Here is a 20,013-nt window from a genome sequence, read left to right on the forward strand (position 1 = left end):
TGTGTGACCTCAGGCAGTCGCCTTCCCCTCTCTGAACTTCAGTTGCCTCCTCTGTCCACTAAGTGGTGTGGACTAGTCCCTACTGGGACTGACCTCGTGACTCAGTCTTGTTCCCCAGAGGGTCCCCGACGGTGTCTCACCAGGGTCTAGAACAGGGCTCCTGCTGGATCAGAGCTTGTGGACAGCTGACCAGGGCGTGGGGTGGTGTTACAACAGGCCCCAGGGAAGGAAGCGAGTGTGTGGCTTGATGGGCTTTTGCGATAGGCTGACTGGATTCTTTGCTTCTGTTGGGCTGATGAGGGGAGGTGAGTAGGGAAAAGCACTTGGACCCATCTGTCCCCTCTCTTCACCAGGCCAGCACGGCCGCCCCGACACCTGCCCGGAGGACACCTCCCTCTCGCGGTACGGGCACCTCTGGCACCTTGTCAGGCTCCAGGGAGGCCCCCCTGCATGCCAGCCCGCTTCTTTGCTGCCAGGAGGGACAGCAGCAGGAAGGGACAAAGGGAAGAGCATTAATTTCCTCTGTGTGCTGACGACTTTGTATTCATCACGTCTTTTTACCCACAAAGCCCCTGCAAATTAATCAGTCCCTAAACGCCCCCCTCCTTCACTGCACAGATAAAGAGGGGGGAGCTGACGCCACGCAAGAAAGCCTGTCATGATTGGCCATTGGGCGTTTTATCCGGTCAGGTTGTAAGAGCTGCAGGATGATGTGACCACCTGAAAGCTAATGCAGCCTCAGGCTGTAACAACAGAGGTAGCAGTTCTAGAACAGAGGAGGGGACTTCTCCACACTCCTCCAGGATGGTCAGGCTGTTCCAGAGCCTTGGTTCTGGCTCCCCTAGCGAGAGAGCAGGTCCATCTGGAGAAGGCAGTGCGCACGATAGTTGGGGGGCCAGGTCAAGATGAGTTTTGATGAGGCCGAGCCACAGGGTCTATCACGTGTCCAGCGTCCTCTGTGGTGACGAGTCACTTTATTATTGATTTGTGAAAACTTAGGCAACCTCACCGAGCCCGGCTTTTCCCAGATGCAAAATGGGAATACCTACACTTGAGCGTCTGTGAATGTCATACACAGCTGGCGAATTGCCAGGTTCAGGTGGCCATCCAGACAGATGTGTCTGTGGCTGGGCCTCCAGCTCAGAGGGGCACGGCGCCCACTTTGCCGGGAAGGGAGATCCCGGACGGGATTCGAGGGTATCGTGCAGCCTCTCGTGGCTCCTTTCCCCACCTGGCTTTGTGTACAGGAGCCTTGTCCCCCCCATCTCCCACCCACTCTTCCCTGGGAGGGGAGAAGCCTCAGTTCCCTCCTCTGCTGAGATGGGAGGAGGAGGAGAGAGCTGACAGCTTCGTGCTCGCTCCCCGATCCCCGGTAGTCGGGAGCCGCGGAGATAAATGAAACCGTGCAGTTGGAGTAATTTGTTAGTTTGCTTAAGGAACACCCCCAAGTCGGAGACATGACATAAATACGTGAGTGTATCTCGGAAGGTTTCGGGGGATCAGAGGGACCAGCCTTTCCCCAGCTGCTCAGGCCCCTGCGAACCTCCTCCCTCCCTGCTGGCAGCTGGAGCAGGGCCACCGAGGTTCTCTGCTCCCTGTCACCCTGTGGTGCTTCCTTTGCCAGACTTCTACTGGGACCAGCCGGGCACGAGGGGAGTGAGGCCAACACGTCTACTCCTGTGCTCCTGGGGCTCTCTGGCTTTGGGGAACAAGCAGATACTCGGCACCCCTGGGCTGGCCCAGCAGGGTGGGTCGTGATAAAAGTAGGTGGGGAGGCAGAGGGCTTGGAGAGCCCATCCCCCCCCCCGCCTGACTGGTGGCACTGAGGGACAAGGGCCAGGCCTGTTCCCTGCAAGTCTCCAGGGATGCAGCAAGGGCCAGAAGCCAGGTGCCTGCCGGGAGTGGGCAGGACTTCCAATGAGTGACATGGGCTGAGTGTAGGGACTGGGGCAAACCGGCATCTACTTCCTGCCTAAGGGAGGCACAGATCCGCAGCATTTGACTGGGCCAGGATCATGAAATGTGCAAATCGATTGATCGACTGTTAGAAAACAAAGAATGGCATTTTACTGGGAATTTTTCGAGGTGTGTGTGTGTGTGTGTGTGTGTGTTTTGGCAACAAATTCAAGTAAAAAAGTTACGCCAAACAACATGTGTCTGTGGGCAGGTCTGGCCTGCAAACTCTGGCCCCGGGAAAGCTGCCTGTGAATATCATGTGAGTATCCTGTGTTGTGATCTCTGTTCCGGCCCTTCTGAAATCCCAGAACAGTTTTGCGAGGTCGGCATTCTTCTTCCCACCGTACAGGTGAGGAAACTGAGGCACACAGCTGGTTAGTGACAGAGCTGGTCTGTCATGTCTCGGGGCCTCCCCGAGGTGAGAAACACCGAAGAGGAGAAAACACTCTTTTCTCAAGCTTGTGAAGAATTCTGGGGTGGCTGGTGAGAAGTGTGAGCAGATTGTGGTTTTCTGCCAGTTTTTCAGAAAACACTTCTGGCTTCCCCTCTTCCCGCCCCCCGTGGCTGTGCTGGGAATCAGGTGGCCTTCGAACAGCCACAGAGCTCAAGGCTAGACAGGATTTGTGTGTCCCAGTTTCCGGGGCGGGGTGGGGATGTGGAGAAGGAAGTTTCTAACTGGGTTCTGGACTGTTCTGTTTCCTCGCGATTAGCACATAATAATTGTAGGTACAGTACCTGAAACATTGTTATTGTTCATTATGATGGTGATTTATTGTCTGCCATGAGACTCACTCTGCCCCTTCCTGGAGCTCACACAGGCCTGGGCAGACACACTTCTCCCTAAAAGGCTTATGGGAAGTCGGGTCTGACCACAGGTCGACCACATGTGATCCAACCTTGTGGGTGTCAGTTCTCAAGGCAAATAATCCTTAGGATTTGGAGCATTTTTGGAATTGGGTTCATGACAAAACACTCAGACAGCAGAGGACATAGGGTTTCATGTCACAGTCAAGGGTGGGAAGGCCCTGCTGTTCCTGGACTGTGTTCCCCCCTGGGGAGCCAGTCACAGGGAAGGGACTCTGTGGAGCCTGGGCGGGGGGGAGGCACAGAGATCCTTAGCCCCCAGGAAGGGGCATTCCCCAGGCACACCAACCTTGATCAGAGGGGAAACTGAGGCTCAGAGAGGTTAAGTGACTTGCTCAGATGATGGTGGATGGAGCCGGGATTTGAGGCGAGGTCAGCTGGCCCCAAAACTAAGCACTTTACCCTGTGTCTGCTCTTGTGGGGGTCACGGTGACCCGGGATCAGAGAAGATGCACTGTGAGGGAGGGGTCTCCACCAGCCAGACAGTCTTCTCCATGTGCCAGGAGCCAGGGGGGGTTGAGGACCCCTGGGAGGGTCCCCTTTGTGGCCGTGGCCTTCGGTGTGCTGGGACACAGCTCTGTGACCTGGGCTTGTTGGGGCGCTCTCCTGGGCTCTCCCCAAGCAGGTGGAAAGTGTCAGGGGCCACGCGGGGCTGGCTCAGAGTCCAGCTCTGCCACCCCCAGGCCACACGTCCTCCACACCACCGCACCCGGGTGTCCCCTGCACCTCAGTTTCTACATCGGCACCGTGGACGTGGTGGGTGCCTGGCGCAATGTATGTGCTCCAGCAACCCTCTGGGATCACGTGAGCTAGTCATTTATGCTGAAGAATTTGGGACAAGTGAACTGACTCTCTTGCTGACACAGGTGATGGTAAAGCTTAGTGTCCCTGTTGTCGCTGTGGCTCCTTCAGAAACCAGAGTCAGGTCATTTAGAAGTTCCTTCCGATGGCCACGACTGCTTCTCTGTGGAATGGCCATGGAACGTCACCACTTGCCTGCCTGGACACTCCTATCTGAGGCCCCGAGCTGGACTGCTGTGTTCATGAACCCCTAGTGCTCGCCCGACCCACAGGACCCGCCCCGCCGGGAGGGGCCTCGAGAAGGGCGTGGGCCTCTGGGTTGGTTCACCTTCAGCTTTTCATTTTTCATCCAAATCAGGGCCCACAGGTGCCATCATGACTCTTTCTCCAGGCCCGGCGAGCCCGGCAGCTGAGGCTGGTGGGAGATGGGGAGTCAGGGGGCCCCCGAGCCTGGGGCCAGGCTGGCTCTGGGGAGCGGTCGGGGCTGGGGGTGGGTGGCGGTTTACTGAGTCCACGGGGTTGTGCTGGTGGGGGGGGGGGCAGCTGCACTGGAAGCATCTGGGAGGCAGCCCCCACACCTGCTTAGGGCATCTGCCAGGTGGGGCCCCAGAGGAAGACAGGCAGGAGGTATGGCGTAGGCTTCTGCCTGGGCTTCTGCGCAGAGCGAGGCCAGAAGGACCTGTTACTGGTTCAATGTATGCTATGCATAGCCAGCTTTGTTTTGGTTGTACTTGGACTTCATGGTGGGCCCTGGGACAGTGAGGCTGGGGGAGTAGGCCTGGGGGTCCAGGTCAGGGTCTCCTGTCTGGGGAAAAGTCTCCCAGACACAGAAAACAGAGGCGGGCAAGTCCTGAGCGTGGGGCGAGGCACGCTGCAGCTCAGAGGCCTGGAGGAAGCTGTGCAGGCCCCTCCCGCCGGCCTGGGGTCTGGTGGCCTGTCCCCTAGCGGCCGCCTGGGCGGACGGGCTGCGGGGATGATGATGGGGCTTATCCGAGGGCACCCACTGGGAGCAGGCGGCAGGAGCTGCTCTGCCCGGGATGCCGGTGGCCATCGTCTGTCCCTCCCCGCTGCCCCCCCCCCCCCCCCGCCGGGCCTTGTCGTGGCTTTCAGAAGGCCGACAGCGATGTGCTGTGTGTCTGTCTGCGTCCGCCTCTGCAGGGAGCCTGCCCTACGAGTACAAGATCGTGATTGCTGGCAACCACGAGCTGACCTTTGACCAGGAGTTCATGGCTGACCTCATCAAGCAGGACTTTTACTACTTCCCGTCCGTGTCGAAGCTGAAGCCAGAGAACTACGAGAACGTGCAGTCCCTCCTGACCAACTGCATCTACCTGCAGGACTCAGAGGTCACCGTGCGGGGCTTCCGGATCTACGGCTCCCCGTGGTGAGTGCGCCGAGCGCCTTCCCGACCTCGGCTGGGGGCGCTGGAGGAGCTGAGGCTGAACACGCGGAGGGAGGTGGGGCGCGGACAAGCACCGGGGAGCCCCGGATCCCTGCTGGGCACTGCATTTGGGCTCTCCCCTCACCCGCTGTGTGACCCCTGGCAGGTCACGGCTGCTCTCTGAGCCTCGGTTTCCCCGTATCTAACTGGCAAGTAGTCATATCAGCTGTGTCCTCCGTGCGGTACTGTCTCACATACAGGTGGGTACTGTCATCAACCCCGTTTTCCAGGTGAGAGTGTGAGGCACAGAGAGGGTGAGGACCTTGCCAAGTGTCACACAGCTAGGGAGGGGGCAAAGCTGGCACTCCGGTTCCAGAACCCATGCTTTCAACCATCATTCTATATGCCAGGAGCCTCCCTATCGCCATGTCCCCTGACAAGAGGCGTAGGTGAGGGGGGACGATTGATCAGCCAGGCCGAGGAAAGGCAGCTGGAATTTTCGTGGAAGGCCAGAGACCTGGTGTACTGTGTCGTTTTAATCACAAGTCCACATCAGACCCTTACCCTCTGCCAGGCATGCAGAACAATCAGGCCTCATCCCTGTCTTGGTGGGGATCAAGGTGAGAACAAGTTGTGACTCTTCTGTGTGTGGTCTGTGGGTCCATCGGGGCCCTGGTGATAATGATGGTGATGATGGTCATGTTGATGATGGTGGTGATGATGATGATGGTGGTGACGGTGATGATGGTGATGGTGGTGATGATGGTAATGAAGGTGATGGTGATGATGGTGATGATGATGGTAATGGTGCTGCTGATGGTGATGATGGTCATGTTGATGGTGGTGATGATGATGGGAATGGCTGTTATAGTGGTGATGATGGGGATGGTGATGGTGATGGTGGTGATGGTGATGGTGGTGATGGTGATGGTGATGATGGTGGTGATGATGATCGTCATGTTGATGATGGTGGTGATGATGGTGATGATGGTCATGTTGATGGTGATGATGATGGGGATGGCTGTTATAGTGGTGATGATGGGGATGGTGGTAGTGGCAGCAACAAATCATTCCTGAGCAAATTCTGTTAGCTGGTCCCTGGGCTAAAGTCTCATAAGCATTGTTTCTAATTCGTACTCGGCCCTAGAGGACCGATTCACTGTCCCCATTCTACAGGTGGACAGGTCAAGCGTTCCCTAGAGGCCCAGCTGGCAATAGCCACAGGGTGCCAAGTGCTGGCAGGGTGAGGAGGGTGCTATACACGGTGGAGAGAGACCACATGTCCTTGAAAGTGTGGCATGATCCCAGAAGGCTGCTTGGAGGAGGTGAGGTGACCTGAGTTATGAGGGAGGAGAAGGGCCTCCCCAGTTATGGAGGGGTAACAGGGCCCGAAGCCGTCAGAGCAGTACACGCAGGGAGGCTGAGGGGCGATTTGGGGGCACACGGGGACTGTAGGGTGCAGGGACTTCAGGAAGAGCTGTTACCAACACAGTGTCTGGGAAACCCCTGGGCTGCCTGCTGGACGTCACACAGTGACGCCTGGTGGCCAGAGGCTGCGGGTGGGTTTAGGACCTTGTCCCATCCTGCCAAGGCCTCCTTGTGGGGCAGAGGGATCATGTGGCTGTCCTACCGTCCCTGAGCCCCAGGAGGCGCCTGCTGTCATCTCTCTGGTCCTCACCGTGTCCGCGGTCGGTCTCCATGAGCTCCCCGCAGCCTCTGAGGTCTCAGATGAGGACTGCTGGGGCACTGGAGGATGTGGTGGGCTCAGTGCCCAGGACAGGAGCAGAGGGGAGGTGGCTGAATCTGCCTGGCAGGCCGCCGGAGCCCAGGCTTGGAGAAGAAGTCTGGCTGGGCACAGGGGAAGGACTAGAGCGGGAGGCCCACGAGGGAGTCAGGAGGGCCAATGGGAAGGCCTTCAGGTACCAGACCAGCCAATCTGGACAGCATCTCTGTGCCCCGTGTTTCCCACACCCCCTTGCCCCTACACACCCGCATGCACACACACCCCTTCTCAAAAATGTCATGTTCTGTAGGAATTAATAGTGTGGCTTTGGAACCAGACTGCCTGGGCTGAAACCTGGGCCTCACCCTTGATGGGCTGTGTGACCCTGGGCAAGTCACTTAACCTCTCTGTGCCCCACTTCCCTTCCCTGCCAAACGGGAGTGGCAGCACACCTCTTGCAGAGGGTGGTCGTGAAGGTGTCGGGGGGTTCGGCCGGGCCTGGTGCCCCCACCATCAAGCTCTCCGCGAACAGAGACAGCATTGCTGTTCTTTGCTCCAGAGGCCAACTTTCTGACACCGCTTGGCCAGAACCCAGTAGGTGGGACGGAGGACAGGCAGGGGGTGGGGACTGGCAGGTGCCCCCCGGCGCCCACCCACTTCCCCCCAGAACAGCTGTGTGCACCCCCAGGGCTGGGCACTGAAGAACCCCTTTGGCAGCCTTCTCTTAGGGCTCATGGGTGAGTGGAGGGCCAGGGCCAGGGCCCCGTGGTCCCCTGTGCCAGCTGGAGGCCAAATCCTCGTGCTCCCGAGGCCAGAGTGAGGCCAGCGGTTGGTGCGACTGCTCTGTGCTTGGGCCGCCAGTGGTTCCTGCGTTTGGCTTTTGTGACTTCCAGCACGGACAGTTCTAGACTCTTTAGTTCTGGTTCTCCTGGGGCCTTACTGCTTTCTCCTTGACGTCCTTACCTGTCGTCCTGACTGTCTGTGGGAGTGGGAGGGGCGCAGGACAGAGAAGGGACCCAAGGAGGCCTTGGTGAAATCCAGGAGGGCTCCCTGTGGGAGGGGGGAATTGAAGTGGGGTTTCCACAGGTGGAGGAGGCAGGAGAGGAGCCATATCTCTGAGCCCCGTTCTGTGCTGGGCTCCACCAGACTCTTTGGGGTGCTGTTTCACAGCCCTCGATGCTGAGAGCTAAATGGTACCTCCTCTGTGCTCCCCGTGCAGGCTGGGAGCTGGCATTCTAGCAGCTGCCCTGGTTTCCCGTAGGCCCCATCTGGGGCTGGGAGCAGGTGGCGGGAATCATAGCAACAGCAGTGGCCGGGCAGTTGGTTGGTAAGGGAAAGGCCGTTCAGATCGGGGCACCGTGACTATGTAGCTGTGTGACTTTGGGCAAGTGCCTTAACCTCTCTGGTCCCTCTGTAGAGTGGGGAAATGACACCACCCACGTTACAGGCAGTTGTGAGGTCTGTGTGGGCCCATCCAGAGGAAGGCCTGGCCCAGAGCGAGGCCCTGGAGGTTGGTTGTAATTGCTGTTACCCGGGAACCCCTGGGGTGGAGGCTGGGAGGGTAGCTCTCCTCTGGCTGATATCTCAACAGCCCCCAAGGCAGGGCCAGGACTCTAATGATCCCATTTCACAGAAGGGCAAATAGAGGACCTGGCCTGCCCAGGTTGTCTGTAATGACTGGCTGTCTATATAATGACTGGTTGTCTAGACTCCTAGTTGGGCTCTTTCTGCTCCAGGTTAGAGGCCATTCGGTGTCCTCGTATGAACACCTACTACGTGCCAGGCCCAGAACCACAGGCTCTATGTGTGTTCCATGGTTCTCCAAAAAGCCTTCTGATGCGCCTACGCCTTATTGGCCCCGTGAGGATATGGCGGCCAGGGCACCCGACTGATGCTCTCAGGGTGACCTGTTAATTGCCTACCTCATTTGTCAGGGCTTTATTGAGTGCCACACAGTGATCTGGGTCCCGGGGACATGCTGGGAACCAGACGGGTGCAGCTGTTGCCTTCACGGGGTTTGTGTCCCCCGTGGGAGGCACATCAGCCACCAAGTCCTTGATTCCGCAAAGGCCAGGGGGCCAGGGCCTGGGAGCTGGGCTCCGGGCAGGCTTCCCATGGGAGGGCCAGGGGCTGAAGAGGCACAGGTGGCCACGGAGGGTGGGGGGGCCGGGGAAGGGTGTGACGGTCAGAGGGAACAGCTTGAGGGGCCGTGGGTGTTCTGGGCGCGGAGCATGGCTTCCAGCCCGGGGGTGGGTCGCGGTGGGAGAGCGGAGGCCCTCACCCTGGGTGCTCAGCTCTCTCAGTGAGTCACAGCTCCCTCTGCCTGTCGCCCTGTGTTATCAATCCATGGGGACCCAGCACATCACAGCTGAGTCCCGGAAGGGAGACCGCGCTCAGAGGCGCAGGCCCGGCTGTCAGTCAAGTGCTCATTCCCTGGGCCCAGACACGGCAGACGCATCCCTAGGCTCTGCCTCTCGCCCCATGTCTGACCTGGGGAGTCACGCCTCTCTGAGCCTTGGGGTCCCAACTGCACCAGGGGCACCGTGGGAAACGGCACGAACCTGTCCCTGGAAGGCTATTCACAGCCGGGGCCGATTCTGCCTGGTGCGGGGCTCATGCACCGACTCCCGCCAACTGTCTGTCGAGGCTCAGCCCCCAGCCCCCGCCACCTGGGCACAAGGCAAAGCTCGTGGCAATTGTTACTAAATTCGGATGTTCGGGTTTTCCTTTCCTTTCCCTGCTCTTCACATGTGGACTCACCCAGACACTACAAGGAGACGTTCTCTCCAGCTTTAGATGCCTAGTTATACCAGTGGGAAGATCAGAGACTGAATAAAGCAGGACTAGCCACGAGTGACCTCATAGCATCGGTGTCGGAAGCACGTGGGCGAGGCTGACCCAGGTTGAGAGACAGACCTATTTAGTGTGACCCTAGCAGGCATGGGGTGGGGGGGCACAGAAGGCAGAGAAAAAGGCAGGCTCTCATCCTCGAGGGAAGACTATCCTGCAGGCAGGAACCCAGAAGAGAGGTGGTGAGACCTTCCTGAGTGGTGAGCCGCCCATCACAAGGGGCGTGCAAGCACAGACCCGCTGTGTTTGGGCCTGGTATCCTCCCAGCCCCTCCCGCATCTGCCTGCACTGATGACCCCCACGCAGAGGGACGTACTGGCATGCTCTGCACTTGGTCCTGCACTCGGAGGGAGGGCAGTGTGCCCAGGCTGGCCTTGACATTGAGGACTCTCCAGAACCAGCTGGGAAGGGGACACAGAAAGCAAACACGTGGTCACCGCGATCGGCTTTTCTTCTAAGTGGTGCCACCAGGAGATAGATGCTGTGCTTGGGAGAGAGAATCGTTCCGATTTTTTGTGGGGCCACCTACCCTGAAGGCTACAAGGCCGTCATGTGCCCAGCCCCCTGCAGGGCTCTGGGGACCCCGAAATGGACCAGGCCTGGCTCTGCCCTCTGGGAGCTCAGATGAGGTGGGGGGCGTCCATAACCGCTGACACCCCGTGCTGACCCAGGCCGTCCCTGGCCCCAGGCTTGCCTTCAGGTTCCCATCGGCCCTTGATATGCACCCCTCCCCCCCATGACAGGGCATCATTACCTGTAGCAAGTGATGAGCCAGACAGAATAATTTATGAGTATGTCCCATGCAATCTTTGGGACATACGTATACTAAGAAATTCTTTGTTGTTTATCTGAAGTTCACAATGAACCCCCTGGCCTGAGATAGTCTGGTTCTTTGTGAAAAGGGCTGCTACACTGGGCATTGTGTGGTGTCTTCTTTTCTACTCAGTATTATATCGTGCTGTGTTTTATTTATTTATTTTTAAGTTTATTTATTTAGTTTGGAAGAGAGAGAAAGCGCAAGTGGGGGAGGGGCAGAGAGCGAGGGAGAGAAAGAATCCCGAGCAGGCTCTTGACGGTCAGTGCGGAGCTTGACGCGGGGCTCGAACCCACGGACTGTGAGATCACGACCTGAGCCGAAGTCGGACGCTGAACGGACGGAGCCCCCCGGGGGGCCCCGGTGTTGTAAGGGCTTATTAAATTACGTCCATTCTGCTGTGCTGGTGCCTCAGGCCGGCTTTCCTTCGCGGTCCCCCGATGGCCAGTGAGGCTGAGACTCTTCTGTCAGACCCTTGGATCTCTTCTTTTGAGAAGTGCTCACGTCTTTTGCCCACTTAAAAAAAAAAAAATAATTGGGTTGTCTGTCTCTTTCTTATTGGTTCATAGAGATTCTTCAGGGGTTCCGAACAGGAGCTGTAACGTTACAAGTGGCTTTTCCTCCTCTGTGATTTTCTCTCTCTTTGCGGTGCCTTCAGATGGCCAGAAGCTCTGAATTTTGGTGTCGTCGGCCGTATTGGTGTTTTGCTTTCCGTGCTCTGTTCGAGAAATCTCCGCCTCCCTGGAATCGTGAAGACACGTCTCTATTGTCTTCCGGAAGCTTTGCCGTGTAGCCCTTTCTGCCCTTTTCTGCTCCTGCTCGGTACTGCCACTTCCCCCTTACGCGTGGGGTCTGTGCGTGGGCCTCTGCTGCTCCCTCCGTCCACTTAGGGCCGCACCGTCCACGACAGGGCCACCCTGTCGTGATTACTCTGGCGACAGTTTTTTTTCCTACTGGAACGTTTGGGGCTTCCTGAGAACAGGGACCTGAATCTCTGTTTGGTGGTCCTCACTCCAGTCTAGTACAGTGCCTGGCTTAGCAGAATGAATGTTTGTTGGATGGATGGATGGATGGATGGACAGGTGACAGATAGCGGGCCGTGGGGACTCAGTTAAAAGTCAGACCTGGTGTGGCGTTCCTGCGTCTGTCTTTCCGGGGCCTCTTCCAAGTGCACCCTCAGCCTCCTTGCCTGCAGCGTCCTTCCTCCTCTTCCTCTCCCTCTTCCTCCTCCTCCTCCTCCTCCGTGCTGGTCTCTCTAAATCGGGGCCTGCCCATGCTGTCTCTCAACTTACCCCCAGGCTGGAGGCCAGATCCCTGCCCCCCCACTGCCGCACCCCGTCCCCTCCCTACCCCGGCAGAGGCTCCATCACTGAGGCCCGCAGTCCAGAGTCTCGCCAGGGCTGTGTGTGTTTGGGCCGCTGTCCCTGGGGCACCGCGACTTTCCAGGCCTCAGGGGAGCCACGTCCGGGTCCCTCGGGAACAGACTGCGCTGAGCCCTCACCAGCCCGGCTTAGAGGAAGGGGTGGGAACCAACCGCCGAAGAGAGGAAGAACTCAGCTGTTACAGAATCTTAAGCGTTGGGAAAAAATTCTGTATACATACCGTATTCATTTATGGGTCTTGGATACATTTTTTTGTTCTCATTTAACTGAAAACGGCCTTGATTTGAAAAAAAAAAAAAAAAAAGAGGAGCGCGGGAGGGAGTGAAATTGGCATGCAGCTTGTCCATCTGGTCTAATTACTTCTGGTATTTTGAAAGAAGGAATGTAAACCTGCTGAGACATTAAACTTTGAGAAGTGGCTGCCGGCCGTTGCTGGGCGTCTGGGCGCAGATCCTGGTTCTCAGCTTGGCGGCCTGGCACTGCCTCCTCCAGGCAGTGCCCTGCCCCTCTCCCAGGGAGCCAGGGGCCTGGGGGACTGGCTCTCTTTACACGCCAGGCCACGCTCGAACGCTCGTGCTGCCGGGCGGGTCCCGGCCGGGGGATCTGGGGTCCGAATCCAGGCTTTCTGTGAGATGACAGCATGGGTAGACCCCCTGTGGCGTTGTTCTCGGGATTCTGGGAGGTCATGGGTATAAAGTGCTTGGCACAGAGTAGCCAGTCGGCACACGGTGGTCCCGCCCACCCCCTAACCCTCTACAGCTCGCTGCCTGGATTGCCCAGAGATCAAGGTTTCCTGTACAGCCAGGGGGTGCCCACTGAGCCGCCCCGGGGGACGGGGTGCGGGCAGGGGCTGAACCTTCCATGTCCTTCCCTCCCTGTGTGTGCAGGACAGGCCGCCGGGAGGGGTGGGGGCAGGAACTGAGCCGTCTGGCCGGTTTAAGGGGCAAAGGTCTGCTTGTCGGTGGATGATCCCGATGGCACCTGTTCTCACCGCTGCCCTGGAGGCCCTGCGCTCAGCCGCTTCTAACCTTCTTAGCCGTCAGTGGGGTCTGGACCCTTGTCCCCACTGGAGAGCTGAGGAGGCTGAGACCCAAGAAGGGAAGGGACTTGCTTCGGGTGCCCCCGTGCCTGAGAGGCGGGTTCCACCCGGATGGAGAACGGTTTCCCCCCCCACTGCCAGAACTGGGTACAGAGAGGTGCTAAAAGGTTTCTTTTTTAACTTCATTAAATAAGTCTTTTTGAGAAAAAAAGAATAGAGGCTAATATAGTGAAGTCCTGGCTTCTTCCTTGCCCCGGAGGCTCCCGCCAGGATGTGGTTGAGGCCTTGGGACCCTCCAGGCCTGAGGCCTGTGGTCGCCCGTGGCCCGCTGTGCCCGGCTGCAGCCAGAGGCTGCTGGGGGCACAGGGAAGCCCCCCCTGCCCCGTGGCCACGGCCCCCCTGACTTCGGGGACACCGCCCTTCCCAGGAACACTGCGGAGTCCGTTTGCCACTGGTGCCCTCTCCACCGCGCTCCAGGGAAGGCACAGGGAAGGTGCCGCTGTGGCTCAGCTCCAAGCCGCTTACCCAGAATGCTTTGCTCTTTCTCTTAAGAAAACCTTTTCAATCTTTCAAAAAAACGTTTATTTTTTTTTTAGTCTCCCTCTAATAATTGCCCAAGCTGTTTGGGGCGTTGGCCAGTGGGATTGCACACTGGTGTGCTATGAAGCTCTGCCCGGGGACGTCCCAGGCAGCCCAGTTTGGGGATGTAGCCTGGTTTCGGGGTGCCCATAAGACAGAAGTGTGCCTGCCTCGGTCTGTGGGTGCACGTGGCTGGGGATGGTTTACTTTTGCTTCTTGACTGAGGGCTTCCTGGGCCGCGTGGACCCACCTGCTGGAGGACAAGCCCTGGCCCGGGGGTCAAGGGCATCTTCCATCTGGTGGAATCATCCTGTCTCTATGTGGTCACGGGGTGGCCTTTTCTGCTCCACTTCCCTGCCTGCCCCCCGAAGCCCTCTGGGGGCCCAGCTTTACAGAGGGAGGGTGGCAGGCCCAGCTCCCTCCCCTTAAGCCCCTGAGGCCTCCTGCTTGTTACTTCTGGGCCAGGAAGACCCACCTTCCCTAGTTCAAAGGCTGCTGGTCTCTGTGTACCTAAAGCTGTGTTTCTTAGAATTCGTCTCGTGTTTCTAGGTGGTGTTAGCACGGGGCTGTGGCCTTCCTCTCCCGGCTTTCCTCCCTCTTCTGCAGCACGACCCCTGAGACCCCTCACTCAGCAAGCTCCCCAGGGCCTGCTCCGCCTGCCTAGCAAAGGGGCGAGTCAGGATTGTTTTCATCCCCATTTTGCAGATGGGGAAGGTGAGGCTTGGGTAGCCGAGGAACTGGCCTGAGATCTCGGCCCTAGGCAGAGCTGCTCGGGGGTCCAGCCCAGGCAGGTGGGCTTGGTCAGCTTTGGGAGTGACCGGCCTGGACCGGCCAGCAGGCAACCTCGTCAGCTGCTCCTTCCCTTCTGCCCTTCTTCCCTTCTGGCCCTGTTACGCTGGCGGGATGCAGAGCCCCAACTGGGCTTCCTGGATCCCTGGGCCCAGCATGTTCTCCCTGAGCTCCGGGTCCTGCTTCTGTGAAATCAGACTCAGATTCTCCCCTCCCAGGGCCAGCCAAGGGCAGGATGAGGGCGGCACGCAGAGCCACTGGGGGGGGGGGGGGCATCGCAGTGACCTCGACCTCGGTGCTATTGCCCCGCCTGCCCCCTCGGGTCGGGGATGGGCTGTGCTCAGTGGAAGCCACGGGGCCCGCCTGCCCCTGGGACTGGCCGCAAGCCCCACCCGAGCCTGATGCCGGCCTGTGACAGTGCGAAGGGGGTCGGGAGCCAGCCGACACAGGCGTGCCCGCCACCAAGGGTCCGGCTGCTGCTCACGTCCTGTCTCCTCCCTCCGCTGGATTCCGGCGGTCGCCAGCCCCACATGCCACAGGCAGCCGGCGAACTCTGGTGTCGGGAAGAAATTCCTCATGGTCCCTGGTCCTATGCTGTGCTGCCTCCACTCACACACACGCACACGCACACACACACACACACACATACCCGCTCCTCTCTCTCTCACGCGGAATTTCTCCTTTGCCCCTTTCCTGTCCTTATCTTTGTTGCTTCCACGTTGTTGTTATTTTCTTTGCAGAGGGCCCCTCAACACATATGCGCACGATTCTACAGGAGATTAATGTTTGAAACGAATTGTCTGCCTTCTGAGTCCCAGCGAAACAAAAGATGAATGGTCCGCACCTCCGAAGGGTGGGGGAAATTAATTAGGAATGACAAAGGACCCCATTCTTCGGTTCCACTTATCTTGCTGCTGACTTGCGGTAACTGCTGTGTGCCAGGGCAAGGTGTGTGATTGACAGTCCTTGGGGACGTGTTGCCAGCCCGCGTGGCCCTGCCCCCTCGCTGGCAGCCGCTGGCCCTGCCGCTGCCCCTGCCGCTGCGAGGTGGCTCCCTCAGCCTCGCCCTTGCCCTCGGGGAGGGCAGAGGAGAAAGGCCAACCCCTCTATCAGAGCTGGGCAGGTGGGAGCGGCAGCCTGCACTGTGGGATGTCCCCAGGGGTCAGGGGACCGCCTGTGGGGTGAGGGGTCAGCATGAACCCTCTCGGGGAACCCGGGTGTGTCACTGACCTCTGAGCCTCGGTTTCCCCTGCTGCCGAATGGGAGCACAACCTCCCTGGAGTGCCGAGAGTGTCCCGGGCAGCACTTGGGGACAGTGACACGGGGCAGCCTCATCTGAGATGCTCTCCATACTGGCCGTCTCTGAGAGAAGGCGGAAGCTTCCTCTCTGTGGGGAGTGGGGCCACTGCCTTCCTCAGAACGCAGCCTCTGCCTCCGTAGCATGAGGGGTGGCAGTGAGAATGTGTGGCCCCGCGGGGTCCACTGTGACAGGCTGTCCCCTCTACCTGGCAGGGCAGCCGTCCTCAACCCCCAGCCCAGGAGTGGGCGGCCTGGGGAGGCAGGGATTCCCCCAAAGGAGGTGAGTCGGACGCAGCAGAGGGTGTGAGCACACTGAGCCTGCTTCACCTCTGAGGCCTCATCTGTGAAATGGGCACATGAGCCCCCCGGGCAGGTCATGGGAGGCGGGATGCCCAGTGGAGGCTGAGTGTCTGTTCTCGTGCTGGTTCCTGCTGCAGCTCTCGGGGCTTCGGGACTCCAGGGGCTCTGGGGGGGGGGGCGGGGCTCCCATTGGGAGGGTGCGCAGAAGAGGGGGCTGATACTTAGTTCTTCCCACCTGCCTGCCTTCCAGGTAGAGCACCTGCTGTTAATTCTATCCTACATTCATTCATTCCTGCATCCCGGGAGCAAACCCTCCTTGAGGCCGCCTGGGCTCTGCCATCTGTCAGGCAGGAGGAATTTTGACCTCGGCCTGCCCTGCGGGAGCCACCATGAGGGCACGCAGAGAAGGGAGGGTCACCTGTGCTTGGGGGATGATGTGACCAGGGGAAGCCTCCTGGAAGAGGGAGCCTTTAAGCCAAGCCTGAACAAATAATGGGTCATGGACTCTGAGGTGAGGCTAGGAAGGGCCTTTCAGATGGCTGGAACAGCAGGTGCAAAAACCCAGAGGTGGGGCAAGGCTGGGCTGTGTTCAGGAAACAGAGAGGCTTGTTGTGGCCGGCAGGTGGTGAGTTCAGCAGGAAATCTGAGCAGGACAGTTCAAAAGGTGGGCTGGGACAGAGCCCAAGGGCCGGTGTGCCAGGCCGTGAGGTCTGGGCTTGTCCTGCAGGCATAGGGAGCCATGGAAGGCTTTGGAGTAGAGGAGTCACATAGGGGAACAGTTGAGAGGTGGGGCACCAAGGGCCAGAATCACAGGCTACTTCCTCTCTGTCCAGCCAGGCTCAGAGGGGACCTGGCAGGGCCAGGGGTGGGGCTGGGACCTGGCAGGGGAGACTGGGAGGGACAGGCAGGCAGTTGCCATTGAAGAGGGGGGAACCTGTGGCCTGAGCACCCCAGCAGGATCCTCTTTGGGCCAGTCGCCCATTGGGCACAGGAGGCGGGAACCAGGAACCCCCGGAATCTCTCTTGCTTCCTGTGTGTCCTCGGACACACCTCTTAACCTCTCTGTGCCATTGTTTCCTTGACTTTAAAGTGAGAGCCTCCCTGGACTTTGTCCTGAGGGCTGGCTGATTTGAGATGGGGAAGTGGCCGGTAAAGTAGGGGTTTGCTGAGGAAGGGGAGGCAGGATTCCTGGTCCTATTTGCATAATTCTGGCTTGAAGGCAGAGAGCCCAGGCTCTGGAATCCGCTCCCTGGGTTTGAGCCCTGGTTGCGTCACTTGGTCACCAGGTAACCCTGAGCAAGTCTCTGTTCCTCCCCACACCTCAGTTTCTGCATCTGTAAAATGGAGCAGTGATGGCAGCTGCTGAGGACGGGGGGCTCATGGAACACCCCTGGAGGTGTGCTGGTGTGGGTGCCCTCTTGGGGTCCCCGCAGCGCCCCTCGGCATTGGCCGAGGGAACCCCCGATGCCTGGCCTGGGTGTGCCCCTGGGCCCAGCCCCACTCTGGGGCACCCTGGGGCCTCCTCTGTCCACACACCCCAGCATCCCCGGGAAATGGGTGGCCACCCCTCAGGCTACCTGAATGGCCCCAGGGGACACCCCCGCCTGGGGGCTGCACGCCTTATCTGGCAAAGCAGAGCGGCTCTAGACGAGCACCGTCCCCCTCCCTTCTGCCGTCGGGGACCCAGGATTCACGCTTCGGGGGGAAATCATTTAATGATTGGCCACGAGGAGGTCATTTATATTGGCTAAGCGGGCTTAATTAGACTGGATTCGAAGGTTACCATAAGCGCACAAAAAAGCTGTTAAGGGGTTAACCTCTGAGAGATTACATTGTATTCAGCGCTCTGTTAAAGTTTGAATTAATTTTTCCCATGGGTTTGTTCACATTCTAATTTTCAACTAAATGAGACATCTGTTTCAGAAAAGGAAAATTTGCTCTGGTTGTCATGGCAACTATCATTCTGTAAGAAAATTATTCCAATGGTTACTTTAGAACAGAAAGACAGAAATTCAGGACATAAAGCCGCTTCCCATCGCTCAGTCGGGTTTCTGATTCATCCGACCTCCTTGGGGTCTGGGACGTGTCCTGGAAGGCGTGCAGACGCTGGGTTCCTGGTCCTCCTCGTGGAGAGGCTGGGTCCCAGGGCTAGGTCACACTGGAGACGGGGAATGTTCTTTTGCAGGGTCCCGGGATCCTGTCTTGAGCATTCGCAGTCCTAGACCACTGGCTGCTCCTGATGTGGGTGGTCAGTAGCGGGGGTGGGTGGGGGTGCTGGACCCTGGCTGCTTAGGCGGGAGGCCTTTGAGCCTCTGCCTGCCCTGTCGTCGGCCTGGAAACCCGGGCAGCCTTGCACTTCACCTCTGGCCCCTAAGGGGCCTGACCGGATGAGGAGGAGGTCGATGGGCCATCTGGGGCTGACTTCACCTTGAACTGGCACCACCTCTTCCCGTGGCAGAAACCCAAATGCACATCATCCAGGAGGGGCTGGAGAGTTTTCCGGGCCCCGTGGGCTGGTCTAAGGCCTCCGGGGAGGGCGCTCACCCTGAAGAGGCTGTCTCTCCAAGTGCTCTGGTCCTGCTCCTGGCCACCCTGGAGAAAGCCCCTGGCCCCACAAGGGTGCTCCCCAACCCATGGGCCATCCTGGGAAATGTCTCCCGTGGATGTCTGCCTGTGTGATTTGACCCTTCCTGTTCCCCCTAAAATTTCAGTAAGAGCTAAAACACCCCCTTTTCCCATTGACAGAGCTCCTGGGTACTTAGAAAGCGTTTTCCTAATGGAAGTACAACTTCGTCCTTTTTAAACCTCCTCCCTCTCTTCTTTTCCTGCACCCTGTGTCAGGGGTACAGCACTGAACAAGAAGGACCCCCACCCCTGCCCTCATGGGGTAACGCCTGGGGACATAGGCACCATTGTCCTGCTGGGAGAGGTAAAGTGAGCGGCCCGGGGGCAGAACCAGGAAGGATGTCTGATGCCAACTTCAGGGCCTTGAGCAGCCTCTCAGGGCGTCCCCGGGGGCAGGGTGGATTCCAGCATCCCAGGACTTGAGGTGGTGAGTCTCCAAGAACTCGGCAGGTGCACCTATGGGGAGACGCCACCCCCAGGGGAAGGCTCCGTGGTGCTGGGCGAGGAGAAGCTGGGCAGGCGGAGGCAAGCGTGGGTTGGCTTCTGGGGGTCTGCGGGGTCTCTGATGGATTTCTAAGCGTCTCTTTCAAAAAGCCACCCCTTGCTGTGGCTCACAGGAACTAACAGATGCCTTCTCTCCATGCAGATGAGGCCTCGTCCCGTCTTGTAAATATTTGATTAGAGTTTTGAAGAATGGATCCTGTATTTGGAAGGCAGCACCAGAAACACGTTGCTCCTTTCCCCGGAGGCTGACGGGGCTTTGGGCTCCTGGGAGGACCCCTAGGCTTGGCTTTCTGAGTGGCTTCCAGAATGCTGCCGCCTTCCCTGCAGTGCCTGAACGCTGGCTCAGCCAAAGCGGGGCTCTGCGTGCGCTCAGGGTTCTAGGGCCTCAGAAACTGCGGAGCCAGGAGCTCAGCGTATTAGGGCAGGAGCCTGGGCTGGCCCTTGGAGCGGGACTGTCAACCGTTTCTGACCAGGAACCGTGGTAGAGAAGTATTTTACGTTGTGATTCAGTACATCTATCCGTGGGTGTCTATTTACATATAAATATATTTAACTGAAGAATCCTTTCCCTGCTAGGAGGTACCTTTTTCTGTGATGTTTTCTTTTCTTTTTTAAAAAAATGTTGGGACCCATCAAAATGCCGTTTGAAAAACCCAGCCCTAGGTCAAAGGTTTTTCATGCAGCCCCGTGGATGAATTTCAGGAGGGGCCCACAACAATGGTGGTGAGAGTGATGGGGACGATGACGATGGTGATGGGGGTGATTATGGCGGCTGAAATGCATTGAACTAGACGCTGTTTGAAGCACTTTAGGTGGAATCACTGGTTTATTCCTCCCACCAGCCTTATTGAGATGGTATTATTATTCCCGTGTACAGATGGGGAAATTAAGGCCCAGAGAGAAGTTGACTCACTTGCCACTGGTCACACGGGTAGTAAGAGGTGTACCCATTGTCACTCAGCTCGGTCTGACCCCAAGGTTGCCATGAAGTTGGGTATAAAATTGTGTGCGTGCAGGGGTGCATTTTCTGTGGAGAGAGCTCTCACCTTTGTTCAGATGTGCAAGGGCAGCCCTATGTGGATGTGCCAGTGATAGGAGGTGTCTTCT

At 58.3% G+C, this 20,013-nt stretch overlaps 1 protein-coding gene across 4 annotated transcripts in view; it reads left to right on the forward strand.

Moving 5' to 3' along the window:
* MPPED1 (metallophosphoesterase domain containing 1) overlaps positions 1-20,013 on the forward strand; it is a 76,016-nt gene that overhangs the window by 47,530 nt on the left and 8,473 nt on the right. For all 4 annotated transcript variants that reach the window (XM_053226898.1, XM_027070528.2, XM_053226900.1 and 1 more), the window contains exon 4: positions 4,780-5,005. In XM_053226898.1, coding sequence (XP_053082873.1) covers positions 4,780-5,005 — 226 coding nt within the window. The remainder of the gene's footprint in view (positions 1-4,779; positions 5,006-20,013) is intronic.

This window comes from Acinonyx jubatus, chromosome B4, assembly GCF_027475565.1.
Source record: "Acinonyx jubatus isolate Ajub_Pintada_27869175 chromosome B4, VMU_Ajub_asm_v1.0, whole genome shotgun sequence".
NCBI lineage: Eukaryota > Metazoa > Chordata > Mammalia > Carnivora > Felidae > Acinonyx > Acinonyx jubatus.